Source organism: Haliotis cracherodii, unplaced genomic scaffold, assembly GCF_022045235.1.
Source record: "Haliotis cracherodii isolate W230 unplaced genomic scaffold, xgHalCrac1.p SCAF_3, whole genome shotgun sequence".
In the NCBI taxonomy this organism is placed as follows: domain Eukaryota; kingdom Metazoa; phylum Mollusca; class Gastropoda; order Lepetellida; family Haliotidae; genus Haliotis; species Haliotis cracherodii.
The window spans coordinates 6635146-6650968 of NW_027266286.1; the positions used below are offsets into that span (position 1 = coordinate 6635146).

The following is a 15823-nucleotide window of genomic DNA, read 5'->3' on the forward strand; positions in this document are numbered from 1 at the left end:
TCCTGGATGGTAGGTAGCCACTAGCTACCAACACACTGATTGTGCAAAAAACCCGCTCGTTTGTCACGCTTTGAAATATAAATGATCAACCTGATAGGACTGTTCAGATTAGGCACTACAGCGTAAACATTACATAGCAACTGACCATGTTTGCGTGCTTAAACACACCCCTGACAACTGACGGAAGACACAGCGATCTAAAATGTCGCAATTAGCTGCGCAGAGTTACGCCCCTTAGATTCAACGAACCGCAGGTCGTTGGTACGTATTTTAGATTCAACCCGATCATTCAATATTTTCTCTGAAAGGGGAGGGTCAAAGTTGTTAATAACAACAGCCCTGTACAGGCCACCCAACATGGAGAGCGATCATTTCTTGTGTGTAAACGAAAAGGTCATTTTTTGGTTACCTTTTTTATCATTTTGTTTTAGAAACGGGATGCAAGTGTATCCATGCCGGATTTCAAGAATCCTATTTGGAAAAACTAACAAATATGTTTTGTACTGTAGCCGCAGAACTCATTCTTCAGATAACCCCTGGGGAGGAATAGGTCTTCAGCAACCCATGCATTTCGCACGAGGCGACTGTGCTTGTCGTAAGAGACAACTAACGGGATCAGGTGGTCAGGCTCGCTGTCTTGGTTGATGCATTACATGGTATTCCAACTGCGTGGATAGATGCTCATGATGTCAATCACTGGATTGTCACGTCCAGACTCCATTATTTCCAGGCCACCGTCATATAGCTGGAATATTGCTGAGTGTGACGTTAAACAACAAACAAACAAAGCAAAAAAACACTCTTTGCAATGAATAAAGAGCTTTTTATTCATGTATGTATAATGATTCACAAGGCTGTTTCCCTCCACGTAGGTCCTCAAGGCCGTAGTTAAGGGGATATAAAAGTATATAAAAGGGAAACTTTTGGGATGAATTTAGTGCCCTTGGATTAATACTGACCCTGGAAGCGCCACAGTGACCCAGTGATGAAGTCATCGTATTTAGGTGTTGGAAAATGGTCACATGTCTGTTTTCGACCAATCAGAGTTTAAGACATTAATTCCTGTTACGTCTTTATACCTTTGAGGGATCTACTTTCACAACATAATACCAATGAAATATTGAGAAACGCAAACCATCTCAGAGAGCAATTTTTTTTATGGAAATGAATATTTGTATCAACACATTAATTATGTGTTCTTGATTTGCTAATTGCCGTGGAACATCACAACGTAAACTGTTGCATCCTACTACGTCCTTGCTGCCTGCCCAGGTGAGCTAAATACGAAACACGCCGACGGGGAATTATGATGGACAATTCAAAGAAGAATATTTATGTCAGCAGTAAATTGCAATGTATCCTATATATTAGATGTTTTTGAGTGAGTAGGTGAGTAAGTTAGTGAGTATGGTTTTACGCCGCTTTTTAGCACAATTCCAGTAATATCACGGCGAGGACACCAGAAATGGGCTTCACACATTGTACCCATGTGGGGAATCGAAACCGGGTTCGAGTCAACGCTTTAACCACCAGGCTACCCGACCGCCCCAGATGATTATTAATAATGCGTCACCTATATGACGTTATGAAACACGTTCATAAATAGTGATGCTAAACCACATTTTAATTTCAAATACACGTAACGTTAATACACGTCTTGACACAGCATCACATATAATTTTGGCTGCTTCTGTACATCAGATTACATCGCCTTTATAACGCAAAACACTAATCCAGAACAAAATATATGTGTCTTCATTGTGACCCAGGACAGCAATTCCGCCATTAAGATCTCCAGATGACCTTGACCTGAGTAGTTCACGGAGAAGGTCACGATATTGGCATCACCCTCGTGATCTTGTCGTTTGTGTCCGGGAGATCCTTCCCCTATGAACAAAATACACAAATGAAGAGTTGAAAGGCGGAGATATAAAACCTCGCAATATTTGTACATGTTAACCTTAGATAGTCTCAAAATGTTACCGAGGCTGTTGGGTAGCCTAGTGGTTAAAGCGTTCACTCGTCACGCCGAAGACCCTCGTTCGATTCCCGACATGGGTACAATGTGTGAAGCCCATTTCTGGTGTCCCCCGCCGTGATATTGCTGAAATATTGCTAAAAGCGGCGTAAAACCACACGCACTCACTCAAAATGTTACCGGTGAGTGAGTTAGGTTTAACGCCATTTTGAACAGTATTCCAGTTATATCACGGCGTGTCAGCCTGATGTGGGAGGAAAGCCCGAAGTGATGCAGGTCTCAGACGTTTATCACTTTCGTGAAGCCCACGAACACGGGTATGGTGGGGGGCAAACCTAGAAACATAATCGGGGCAAACCGGGATTCGAACCGACAATCAAAGGGATCTGGCGTGTCCAAGGGACGTAACTCTGCACTGTTGTTGATCAGTGACTGTGAAGTAATATGTACAATGTAACCGTATAGTTTTGTATGTACCGCAGCACTCGGCAATAGTCCAGCTAGATCACAGCGGCCTGTAAATGATCAAGTCTGGGCCACACAAACCAGTGGTTGATATTGTGAGCACTGGAACCCAGGCAATCAACAAAGTCACCGAGAGTCTGACCACCGGTGTTAAGTCTCCTCACAAGCATAGGTAAATAGGAATCTATTTTTAACCGGAATCCCATTGGGAGTTATTTCGAATATGAATTTGTCATAAGATTTCATATCAAATTGTTGTCACGAGGCTTTTACTGATCAGAATCATTATCTTCAGTTCTTCAATGCATTAAACTCCTCGTGTAAACCAGGCCGCCTCCGTGGTCTAGTGGTAGAGCGTCTGCCCGGAGAGCGGAAGGTTCGATACCCGGGCTACATGATGCCAAAGACGTTAGAAAAGATGATACTTGCTGTTTCCCTGCCTGGAGCTCGGTCTTAAGAGACTTAAACAAGGTCTGGTCAGCTGGGAGTCAGTAAACGTTTTCTGGGATATTCGTGTTAAACTGCAGCATGGTATCTCAGTGAGCTAGCATCATGCAATCGACATTAGCCCGGACTAGTACAAGCGTGCATGTACGCCGCTATATGTAAATGCAATAATCTTGAACGTGATGTTAAACGCCTTTTCACCTCACCTTACCCACGATGTATAAATCGTTATAGACTAGATTCGTTTTTGCAATGAGACCGGAAAAGGTACAGAGCTTTGGCCTAACAACGATCATTCACGAGGGATAGGTGATCCGAAACTCCAAGCTTCGAGTAGGTTGTTCTGTTTATTATATACGTCGGTGCGAAAGGCTGAGTTTTCTGAAGTTGAGAAAAGTGATGTTTTCATTGTAGAGCACATAGCACTTGATATTTCACTGCAGTGAACGTGACACTTAGACGGAACTATGTCGAGTGCCACTGTCATTGGATCTAAAACTATCTCTTCCCGATTACCAGACAACAACTCTATATTCACAGCCGAATCTAAGGCAATACTCACAGCTTTGGAATACATTCAACAGCAGTCCATCCACAAACAATTATTAATATTTTCTGATTCACTGTCCAGTCTTCAGGCGATTAAAAACATGTCTTCGGGTCATCCATTCATCTTGGATATATTAGAAATGTACAGTGATCTTGCCACTGGCCAATACGACATTGTCTTCTGTTGGTTGCCCAGCCATGTCGGCATAGAGGGTAACACAATGGCTGATCTGTGACGCCACTTCTTATCCCATACAGTGATATTAAACCTGTTATTAAATGTTACATCCGAGATCTAATGCAAAAGAAGTGGGACACCCAAGTAGGTGTAAAAAAGCTACATGCAATAAAACAAACCATCGGTTACACTTACTTGGGTTGTCAGTCCAGATTTGAAGAGGTCATTATGCGACGATGTCGTATTGGCCATTCTCGAATATTTGTTAAAAGCTGAAGATCCTCCATTCTGTATCCCTTGTGATGAGAGAATCACCGTCAAGCATGTTTTGCTTGATTGTGTCGATTTCTCTCTCACAAGGGATAAATATTATCATTCATCTTCCTTAAAGGATCTTTTTAATAATGTCAGTACTTAATTCTTGAATTATTAAGAGAAATAGAACTAATAGATAAATTTTGAATAGATGATATGCATTTTAAATAAGTTAAATATTAACATCACTGAGATTATGGATGGTGGTGCCACTCGGGTGGTTAAAGTAGCGTAAAAATATTGTCCTCCTGCTAGCGCCACGTAAATCCATTCTCGATCAAGGTAAGTAATATTGACGTGTGTTTTAGAACTCAGATTGTATTGTCTTTTTTAATATTGGCTAGCATACGGTACAGCCACTGGTAGCCAAAGTGATGGCATAAATCCTGCTAGGGAGTCATGCAGGAAGCATAGGTACTGTAAGTCCCCATGATCTCCAGTAAGGTGGTCTAACTTTGGTTATTAGTGGTCTATAGCCTTGTTTTAATTGATAGGACTTAATCAATGTTTTTTAAAAGAAATTATGATCTAGTTTGTTTAATTAAAAACTGTGATATACCTTACTATTTTACTGTCCTTTGTCGACAGATGTTTTAGATTTAATACCTAGTTCCCATCGCTATATGGCTGAAATATTGCCGATGCTATGTAAAATTTAACTCACTCACTCACTCACTTACTTATAAGAGTTATCTCCCCTTTTAACGGAAGTGTCTAGCCCGTACACAAACTGTTGACTTCCTATTTGCGTTGAGTTCCACATTCACTAGGCCAAATAATGCTAACAGTTATTTATGGAGTAAATATCGCTTCTTGCTCTTTGATATTCTCTTGAAAATGGTATTGACAATATATAAACCTATAGAAACTATAAATTTCTCATTCAACTGTTACGTGTCTTTGTTTACATGACCAACGTGTATTCTTTCGCGTCCAATAACGGTCTCCTAGATGTTTAGAACTTTTTTTTGTTGAAGTTAATTTCGTATATAATCATGTCCACATTATTTGGCGCTTTGCAAGGCACCCCTTAGCGAAAAACTCACCATTCTATTTGATAAAACCAGACTGATGACGTCACAGATGAGGCTCAAACACAACACCGCCAGGTAGGTGATCCTCACATCCCTCATGTTACACACTGCTTCATTGCTGAAATGAACAACTGTTGTAGAATCGCCAGAGCCATCCTCGAGCATCTTCCCGAGGCAAGAGAGTTAACTGACTTTAAAAGTCCAGTTTCCACCCTTGCCGAACCAGGCTGGAATTACTGGGTTCGATCGTAGCGCCACCAGTGGCTATGTCCCGTCTAAGCCAATCAGATTCCACCTCTCGTATCACTTGCGTTTGCTTCACACAAAATGGTGGCGCCCGGTCTGGACGATCTGATCGATAATCAAGATTTATATTGTGATAAAACGTGTCTTACATCGCCAAATGCATTAAATCACGTGAGCACCTTGATTAAAAACATGAAACGATTTGGAAAATATCTGCTGACAAGTTGGCGGTGCACATGCTTTGCAAATCCTGCAATCGACCGAAATCTACACGACAGTTAACGAACCTGATTTTTATTTCGGTGCGCGATTTTGATTGGACTATGCATAGACTCGTTAGTCCAGCCAAAATATAACTCCATGATACCAGCCTAGTTCGCAAAGGTGGAAACTGGACTTTTATAGTCAGTTAACTCTCTTGCCCCGGGAAGATGGCCTCGAATGAACCACATCTTATTTCTGTTCTACATTTATTATACCATATGCTGGGGATGTCACGATTAACCAATACAGCGATGCATCGATTATGTTTCTCAGACGATACGATATACGATACCCAGTTGCCTGTATCGATTCATATTTTATTCCTGTATTGATTAGTATTTTAATATGGTATCTAATCACACATAGCCTTTCAATTCATACTGAATTTATTAAATGTCGGGGGCACATCTAAGGTACTTCACAGACAGTGAACATATGTAATACTAAAAATACTTATGTTGACACTCCGGTTTTATCTGAAATAAAGTATTGATTGAATGAGACATAATTGTTTACAAACATGAAACCAGATATCCAGGACGTTTCAAGCCTTTTAAATAGTGTTTATGCCCTATGAAACATAAAAAAACAAGCACAAAGTCCCCCCCCCCCCCCCCCCCTCCCCTTAAATAAGGATAATGCCCTATCAAACATAAAAAACACGCACACACACACACCTTTAAATAGTGTTTATGGCCTATGAAACATAAAAAAACAAGCACAATCCCCCCCCCCCCCCCCCCCTTTAAATAGTGTTTATGTCCTATGAAACATAACAAACACGCACAATCCCCCCCCACCCCCCCTTTAAATAGTGTTTATGCCCTATGAAACATAAAAAACACGCACAATCCCCCCCCCCCCCCCCCACACACACACCTTGAAATAGTGTTTATGCCCTATGAAACACGCACAACCCCCCGCGACACGTATCACATCGTGCCATCCCTAGACCAATTCGTCACCCTTGCTTCGTTCCGGAAGTGACGTCACATAATATTGCTCTCGCTATTGTAAATGCAGGTTCGTCATTGATCTACTTTCAAAATCGCGGACTCGGTATGAGTGCGCGCGTGTGTGTTTGTATGTGTGTGTGCTTGCGCGTGCGTGCGTGCGCGTGTATATATGTACGCTTTTGCTACACTGGCTTCCAGTTGTATTTGAGACGAGACGTTAAAGTGACGAACCTGTGATCTCGCCACTTCTTTTAATTATGGAAGAGTTTTAAGGTCGTGTAATTTTTCCCGAACTCTGGATAATCGAGGATGTATATTTCTTTCCAATGAGTTTTGAGTGAATGACTGGAGTTTCCCTAAGGCATGTGCTATCAAATATGTTTCACCTTGAAATTATTGTATCCAGATACAAAATCCCATCACCCCAACTCCCACCCCCGAATATCAAGTAGTCGGTCCCTTCCGGAGAAGTGAGGGTAAAATGAATATTACATTGTAAATCCAAAGATGAAGTCATATTCGCATCCACAGGATCCCCAGTAGTTATCCCTGCTGCATGACACTCCGTTGATCTCATGTATACTTTTCGCCTCCGTCACCATCAACACAGCCCCACATACCGTGCCTCCTACAGCGCTCACTACGTGGACGAGACGAACGTGCTGGAAACGGAATACAGTAAAATACGTTTATAACGAACACGCTTATAACGAACTGACAGATATTATGAGCTTATTTTTTATCCTTGATATTTGCTGTATGGGTGTTGTATATATGCTTATAACGAACTACGGTTATAACGAACTAAAATCCATTTGAGTTCGTTATAACCGTAGTTTACTGTATATTGGGTGAGGTGTTGCCTCTAACACAAGGATCTATTGAAAAACTTGGTGCAACTTGGGTACCCAGGAATGGTGCGTGCGTGTGTGTGTGTGTGTGTGAGTGCGTGCGTGTGCGTGCGTGCGTGCGTGTTTTAGTGTGCTAACAAGATAAATACTATAAACTTAGTGGATGGTGTTTCACCGGGAGTCAGATGATAATAGGTTTTGATTCTGTCAAAACATTTTATTTTTCAACTGTGTACATCTCTATCCCACACTTAAGGGAAAACTTCCTTGATCCACGGGGCATTATGTGACCACATATAGAGCTACATCAATACATTCAGGGCTTCAGGAGAATGTGTCAAGAATGAAAGCAAGTGTCAGTGGATCACTGAAAATCAGTGTTGACACCGGGTGTTCGGGCAAAGGTTAACTCAATTTGCGTAAAAAAGTATGTTTGTTGCCTGACACCGCACAGCTGTTCAGCAGTACAATGTAGCACAGACATTCCCGTGGGGACCAGTGATGCTCCCCTTCTTGCTGATCTGTTTCTTTATGCAAATGAATGGGAACTTCTGTTTGGCAAAGTCACACAAGGGAATTTGGCAAGAAGTTTAACTTAAGCTTCAGTTATATCGGTGATCTGATATCGTTCATAATGGTCAAATAGCCTGGTATACCCACCTGGGTTTGAAATAAAAGAGACGATTGAAACCGATTCATCTTTTTCATATTTAGATAGAAATAGAATGCAGAGGATTCAGTGTGACAAAATCTCTCCAAAAGACTGTATGACAAGATGTCGAACAATAGTCCAGCCTTAGTGTCCACATTTCACAACTTTTCATTCCCTTTCTACTAAGATTTTAAAGGCCGTTTTACGACTCTTGCTCAAAAGTTGTTAGATCAGGATTATGTTTTTTAAGGCACCAATGACAAACATGATGTCTTATGAAATTCACTATTCTGACTTGTTTGATGTTTTTCAGGGGGACAATTGACTTGCACTTGCAAGTGTTTGTGACGGGTGCCACCTATGACACAGGATACGCTCACCTTGAAACCAGTGTTCATCCCTATTTGACAGTGATTCATGAACACATGCTTATGATATTAGTCGGAATGGTGCAATGGATTTCCGATTATAATTTTTGAAATGATTTTTGTACTTTTTAGTCATTCTGTACATGAGCACGTTCGTTGATTCATTTTAAATAATAATAATAATAATGATGATGATGATAATAATAATAACAACAACAACAACAACAACAACAACAACAACAACAACAACAATAATAATATGCCAGAAATTTATTTGAAATGTGCCTTTACGATATTAACGTTGCCAATAACACTCTTATACAATGCATTTGGAACCCGGTAAATTCACGTGCTTCCCCTTTGTCACATCAAAACATAACATGAAATATATGTTAACTCACACTAGACATCCTCTTGTTAATCGTGATGAGACCCAGACCAGTCACCCCCGGGATGAAGCCCTGTACAAAGATAGGACACACGCGATGTTTACAGCAGTCACAATGGCTGGTTACTGGTATATTGCAATGTGAATTGAATACAGCCAATGTGATATTACTCTACCTGACATTCTACCTGGATCTGCAGGTGGTTGGTTCGAATACAAGGCTCGCCCCGACATGAAGTCAATATAGTCAATGGTTTTCACGATAAAGTGCATGGTAAACATGTTGGCCCGTTATTAATGATAATTGAAAACAACGTTACGATCGCCCAAATCGATCGTTCTATGAATTATGACAACTGGTGGCCATCTTGGATTTTGGCAGCCATCTTGGATTTATCTCTGGGCTTCCATCCCACATGAAGCCGACGCACCGTGATAACACTCAAATACTGTTCAAAAAGTGGCGTTTAATCCCTCACTTTTCGTCACTCATTACATATATGATAATAAGAGTTAGTGAGTGAATGTGGTTGACGCCAAGGGCAGTAAAACACCTACATAACGGCGTCTTGTGATGGTTGGTCAGGTTGTCAGCATGTCTAACGATCCATGCCGATGCCCAGGTGGCCCATCCAAGGCCCACTTGCACAAAGCGATTTTAGCGCTACGATGATTGTAACTCCCATAATCTATCATAAACTTAAGATATTCCGATTGCTCTGAGAAGAGCCAAATGAACTTACCCCGACCAGCAGGAGCAAGACATGTACTGAGAAGGGCACATCTGGCTTCATCAGGTAGCCGGAGAGGTTCACGCCGTTTACTGTCAGCGAGAGGTCATCGTGGTAAAGGTTGTAGATGCCGTTGTTATATGTCAGTAACACAATGTTGAGGACACCTAGAAAACCCGAAGATGTAGGTATCGGTATTATAGACATACCAGTATTGTAGATGGGTAGATGGGTACCCGAGCACGAGTGTGACGCTGACAAACCTAGTAACATAATCAGGGCATTTCTAGGATTTGAACCCACAATCATATAGGTTTCTGCAACACCTCAGTAACGCAACTCTGCATAGCGAATCGTGGAACCCTGTAGTTGTTACACTGTTCTTGTGTTATTATGACTGGTTGTTCTGATGAAAAGACATGGTTGGTTGGTTTGTTGTTTAACGCCGCACTCAGCAATATTACAGCTATATGACGGCGGTCTGTAAATAATCGAGTCTGGACCAGACAATCCAGTGATTAATATCATAAGCATCAATCCACGCAATTGGGATTGATGACATGCATCAACCAAGTCAGCGAGCCTGACCACCCGATCCCGTTAGTCACCTTTTACGGCAAGCATGGGTTGCTGAAGACCTATTCTACCCCGGATCTTCACGGGTGATAGGAGCATTCTGGCCCACGAGATCTACATGATTTAAGAAAATTGTGGAAAGCATTAACAAATCACAATGTTTTGGAATTACACTAAACTACGGTTATAACGAACACTCTTATAACAAACTGACCGATATGACGAACTTATTTTTTAGTCCAGGCCATTTGTTGTATGTATGCTGTATTATGCTCATAACGAACTACGGTTAATACGAATTTAATTTAGTGGTCCCTTTTTGTTCGTTATAACCGTAGTTTATAACAACACTAAATAAATAGAGAGGCTAAAATGGGTGATAAGGTTTATGTCTTGCAGAGGTTTTCAGGACACGATGTTTTTCATATCTGAACATGAGCAAGTTTATGAGACCAGGTGATTTTCTGAGGAGAAATACAAAAAATTGGTAGATAACTCATGCGGACGTGATCATAGTTCTAAAAATCGACCTTGTGTCAACCATACTTTTTTGTAACAGCAGTCCAGACTTGCAATGTAAGAAAGTGAAAATGGCTAACATTTAAAAGTGCTCCCCAGTAACCCATGCTTGTCGTAAGAGGTGACTAATGGGATCGGATGATCAGGCTCGCTGACTTGGTTCATGCATGGCATCGTATCCCAGTTGTGTAGATCGATCAATCACTGGATTTTCTAGTCCAGACTCGATTATTTACAGACCGCCGTCAAATAGCTGGAATAATCATGAGTGCGGCATTAAACAACACACAAAGTAAATGGTACTTACATAACACCAGAATAGTCCCGTGTAGCGTGTACCCAACAGCTCGATGCATTTCTCTCCGTTGGCCCAATCAACACACCCGTATTACTATCATTTACAACAAAATAACAAGACGCAAATTATAAATATTCAAGAACGCTGCGTTGTAAACTAGTGTTCGGTAACTCCAGTGGTCACGGTTGTGAGTCGGTATGTAACGAACACAACAAACTGGACAACAGCCAAGCGCTACAAAATCTTTGGCTTTTGCAACTATGTTAAGATATCAATTCTTTTGTCGTTAGTCATTGAGTTTTCGATACGCTAACAGTTTGCTGTTCAAGGGTAATCGGTTAATATGTAGAATAACACAGTGGTTCATTTGAATCAGATTGTGCGTCTAGTCATTATCTCAGACTGGAAGCAGTCTCTAGTTCCAATATGAATATAAAAAAATAATGCAAAAAACTTCGAGCTGTATTGTTTTTTCTTCCCCGCTATTTATAATAACCTCCAGAAACAGACTCTTTTTTATCCCTTACTTTAAGGATGTTTCAAATTATAGTTTAGTTGTTGCATATTTATATATTATTATAATAGAATGGAGACTGCTCCGGTCTAGCATTACTCCGGTTGACGTGTACAGGGGTGGGTTCGACTTCGGAGTTTATCAGCAGTATATGCTTGAGCGGTGTTACGTCTAACGATTGTCCCTTGCAGAGTGTCTTTTTACAAGGAAGTTCGTTTTTAACAGTGACATTGCCATGAGATTATTCATTGTTGATATTCAGTACACAAGAAGAAGAAGAGTGAGTGTGTATGACTTTACGCCGCTTTAGCAATATCCCAGCAACATCACGGCGGGGGCACCAGAAATGGGCTTACAAGAAGAAGAAGAGTGAGTGAGTATGATTTTACGCCGCGTTTAGCAATATACCAGCAAAATCACGGCGGGGGACACCAGAAATGAGCTTCACACATTGTACCCATGTCGAACTCGGGTCTTCGGCGTGATGAGCTAACGCTTTAACCACAAAGCTACTCGAGCGCCCCAGAAGAAGAAGAAGACGTTTATTCGGTATCAAGGGCCACAGAGCTCACAACATAAGAGTGATTGAGTTCCGTTTAACGCCGCTTTTAACAGTATTCCAGTCATATTGCGGTGTGTCAGCTTTATGTGGGAGGAAAGCCCGAAGTGATGCAGTTCTCAGACGTTTACCACTTCAGTAAAAACCACGAGCACGAGTATACATAATCGGGGCGAACTGGGATTCGAACCCACGATCATAGGTTCCTGGCGTGCCCAAGGGACGCAACTCTGCACAGCGAATCGCAGCGCCTTAGACGATATCACGAATTCGTTTTTAGATATCATAAAATACATAATAACATATCACAACACAATACCACAATACATGGTTAGATATAATAAATTCATTTATTTATATAAAAATTCGAATTTGTGATATCAATGAAGATGTTATGCAACAGATTTAACAGGTCACAAACCAGGTGAAGTTAACCAACGTCGGTCGCGGAGAATCCTTGGATGGGTGACCGCGTTTCAAAAGCTTGGCTCCTGGGAGTTTCTAGGGCTTCTATCCTGTCCCAAATTGAAGCACATGTAACACATATGGCGTTCGAAATATGCCTCTGTCCACCCCTCAGTGAATGGGTACCCGGTAGAATGAGATGCAACTTGGTTGTTAACCTTCTAGCGCCTAACAGGCACCTTGGGTTGTATACTAATCATGAAGTTTGAGAATGATTCTTAATTGAGTGCACACTGAACTCGTGATCGGGGCAATAATAGCGCTTTCAGCATGTCCCTGAGTGGTGTGAAAATATGCGCAATATAACTAGCCTATTATTATTATCTAGAGATCGACTTATAGTAAAACGGCGCCTCATAGGTGCGCATAAGTGAACTCATCATGCTCATACCAAACGTTGAATTCCTTTGGAATAATGTTTTTGTGATATCCTATATTTAAGGAAGCCTTATAGGGCCAGTTTTTTTTTCGATACTATCTTGACATTTCAAGATACTAAGTTGAAATTTCAAGATAGAGAAGTTGAAATTTCAAGATACTATCTTGAAATTTCAACTTAATATCTTGAAATTTCAAGATAGTATCTTGAAATTTCAACTTAGTATCTTGAAATTTCAACTTAGTATCTTGAAATTTCAACTTAATATCTTGAAATTTCAAGATAGTATCGAAAAAAACAAAAAAACAAATGGCCCTAAAAGGCTTCCTTATATTAGAAATATCACGAATTTTTTTTTTGATGTAACAGTAACACATTTTAAGATTCCAATTATTGTAGTTTGAATGTTAGAAATTATGAATTAATTATGATATCTTCAAATATTTACTGATAACATAAAAAAATATAATTGCTATCTTTAGAAATAAAAACGTCGATACATTTGAAATAATTGAATATATCAGTAATGTATTAGAAAAGAGTTTACCATACTGTCACTCCGCTTTATTTAAACAAGGACGCAAAGATCGTTTGAAACACTAGTAAAATATATGCAGTTGCGCGATCCTGAATCAATGGGAGGCAACTCTTGTCTAATCTCACTCGGTGGCTGATAAATATCAACTAGCTCAACTTGAGAAATAGTCACGTGACCACCGGAGGTGTTCCCTGTGGATCTAAAAATACAGGTAGGCGATTAAAGTTGAAAACACACCTGTTTGGGCCTGGATTGGCGACAAGTACGTTTTCCGGGGACTACAGTATTTCCTGCCACGACGTTCCCACCGCATTTCTTGGTCATAGGACACCCAAAACGCCCTCAATATACCGCATTCCACTGGGTTTTCACGGCCATTTTCCTGTCAAAATCAACCTTGTTTTGGTAAATTTTTATGACTTTATTTCTTTCAACCGGTTTATGTGTCAATTTGTCATATCTCGCTGTGATATAGGGTGTATGCGAAATGGTATTATCGCCTTTCCTTGAGACATTTATAACAGGGCGGGTGTAATTTCCTCGAGGAAGTTGATACTCAGATTGAATTGTCAAAATTCAACGTCAAACAAGAGAATATGTGATTTGAGAAGATTACTATTGTGGATTTAGAGAGTGTACCAGGTCAGGTTTAATACTGACACATTATTCCGGAAACTGTGTAATATGAATTATATGTAATGATCAAATATGGTAGACCAGACGACACTGACATGAGTAATGGACAACCATCAGTTCGAAGCATAACAATAGATTGAGAACATTTAAATATTTCATTTACTATGGTGTAATGCTTACTACCGCCATGAATATGTTTAGTTTGTTTGACTTTCATGTTCATTTTGGGGTAAGGTTTTCACATATAACCTATATATTTACTCCGTGTTGTGTAAGAGCATAATCATGTAAACGGTAATCTAGGTTTCAAAATTCGAATGATACAGGGATTCTGAAATCCTGAGTGGACGGACGAAGACGTGAAAAGCCGTAATATACTCATGTACAATCTATTTCCGAGTCTAGGGAACTCTCAGTAAAATACATTTTGGGGTCCGATGCATGAATATGGCAGACCCAGGCTTTTGACATTCATGACATAAGGGGCATGCTTCACTTGATATCCAAAGTTGGTTGGTTTGTTGTTTAACGCCGCACTCAGCAATATTCCAGCTATATGACGGCGGTCTGTAAATAATCAAGTCTGGACCAGACAATACAGTGATTGATATCATGAGCATCGATCCACGCAATTGGGATCGATGACATGCATCAACCAAGTCAGCGAGCCTGACCACTCGATTCCATCAGTCGCCTTTTACGACAAGCATAGTCGCCTTTTACGGCAAGCATGGGTTGCTGAAGACCTATTCTTCCCGGGATCTTCACGGGTATGATATCCAAAGAATTAACTCATGTCATATCAGTGCACATGCTCGTTCAGAAGCTTTTTCGACTATTTATTATCTATGCATATTCCATGATAAAGAACGCAATATTTTAATTATTTACTGATGTACCCTGTACTGTGCCTAGCTTTGTTTATGGGGCTTGCTATTGATATACATCATGGAGATCGATAATCACTGAGTATCAATCAATTATTGATAAATATTGGAGAAGGAAGAAAATAGACAAGAAAGTCCCGAAAGAAATCAACATATTTCACGCCAGTGGTGAGCAGTGAAACATTAATGCAAAGATTACTTTGTGGACGTTTGAGAAAAACAAAAACAGTTGCTATCTGTCTTTGACAATTGACATTATTGACAACGACAAGTCAGTTTTGGTAAATCTAAACTTTATTTCATCACAATAGTTTGTGTGATGTATCAATGACAACAGTTACATATCGACAATCATTATATTTCTTCCCATCAATGATAATTCCGGTTATCAATCTTTTTAGCCAGCCCTAATCATGCTAATATCATATGATTATATACACAATATAACAAGAAAAGTTCAAATATATCATTGAACTCACAATCAGGTTTTCTGATTCTTGATGAAATAGTTAGACGTTTGAGTACATTAGAAATCTATTACATTGATTTATGAGATAATATCTATGTTGACATGTTTGCAGTTTGTGATTCTGTATATATGTGTGTTTAGAACATGTAGAAAGTGACAGAAATACCATAGAAGTCATAATCATCCTTATTTGCACATACCAGAGTTAGAAACTAACAAGTTTTTGTTCACTAGTCCTTATAATGATAACATATAGCAAAACCCTTAGAATGGGACAATTTCTACTAGTCCTTAGGATACCTTTACTATTGGGCAGTTTGATAAGGACTACAGGACTAGTGCCAATCTAACGCTGGGTACTATATGTAGTTAATGTAAGTGGGCTTCTCTCAGTCAAGTTTTTATATGCTAGACCATTTGTAGACAGTGTCAACTACATGTTTGCATCAGCATAATCAGTTTACTCAACGGTTCCAGGAACATTAGCAAACTCATTGATCATCTACTTTGGCAATAAATGTCAACAGCAATCTGTGTTAGTTTGTTTTAATAATAAATATA

The 15823-nt window shown here is 40.0% G+C and overlaps 2 protein-coding genes across 2 annotated transcripts in view; one reads left to right on the forward strand and one right to left on the reverse strand.

Moving 5' to 3' along the window:
• Nucleotides 1-1830: 1830 nt before the first annotated feature.
• LOC139474385 (uncharacterized) lies at nt 1831-10873 on the reverse strand. The gene is made up of 6 exons (XM_071257372.1): nt 10825-10873; nt 9435-9589; nt 8705-8764; nt 6925-7094; nt 4979-5084; nt 1831-1887 (listed from the first exon to the last, which is right to left on the reverse strand). Exons 1-6 carry the CDS (start codon nt 10871-10873, stop codon nt 1831-1833), a joined length of 597 nt encoding a protein of 198 aa, XP_071113473.1.
• A 2531-nt stretch (nt 10874-13404) lies between these two features.
• LOC139475798 (USP6 N-terminal-like protein) overlaps nt 13405-15823 on the forward strand; it is a 48942-nt gene continuing 46523 nt past the window's right edge. The window contains exon 1 of the mRNA XM_071259000.1: nt 13405-13481. The gene's annotated coding sequence lies outside the window, so the exon portion shown is untranslated. The remainder of the gene's footprint in view (nt 13482-15823) is intronic.

Excerpts from the sequence above, each read along its gene's own strand:
- LOC139474385 (XM_071257372.1), bottom strand. The coding sequence starts at position 10,873 with ATGCATCGAGCTGTTGGGTACACGCTACACGGGACTATTCTGGTGTTA. Across the intron at positions 9,590-10,824 it reads CGGGACTATTCTGGTGTTAT|GTGTCCTCAACATTGTGTTA; the intron begins GTAAGTACCATT and ends CGGGTTTTCTAG. Across the intron at positions 1,888-4,978 it reads TGGTTTTATCAAATAGAATG|GGGAAGGATCTCCCGGACAC; the intron begins GTGAGTTTTTCG and ends TTTTGTTCATAG.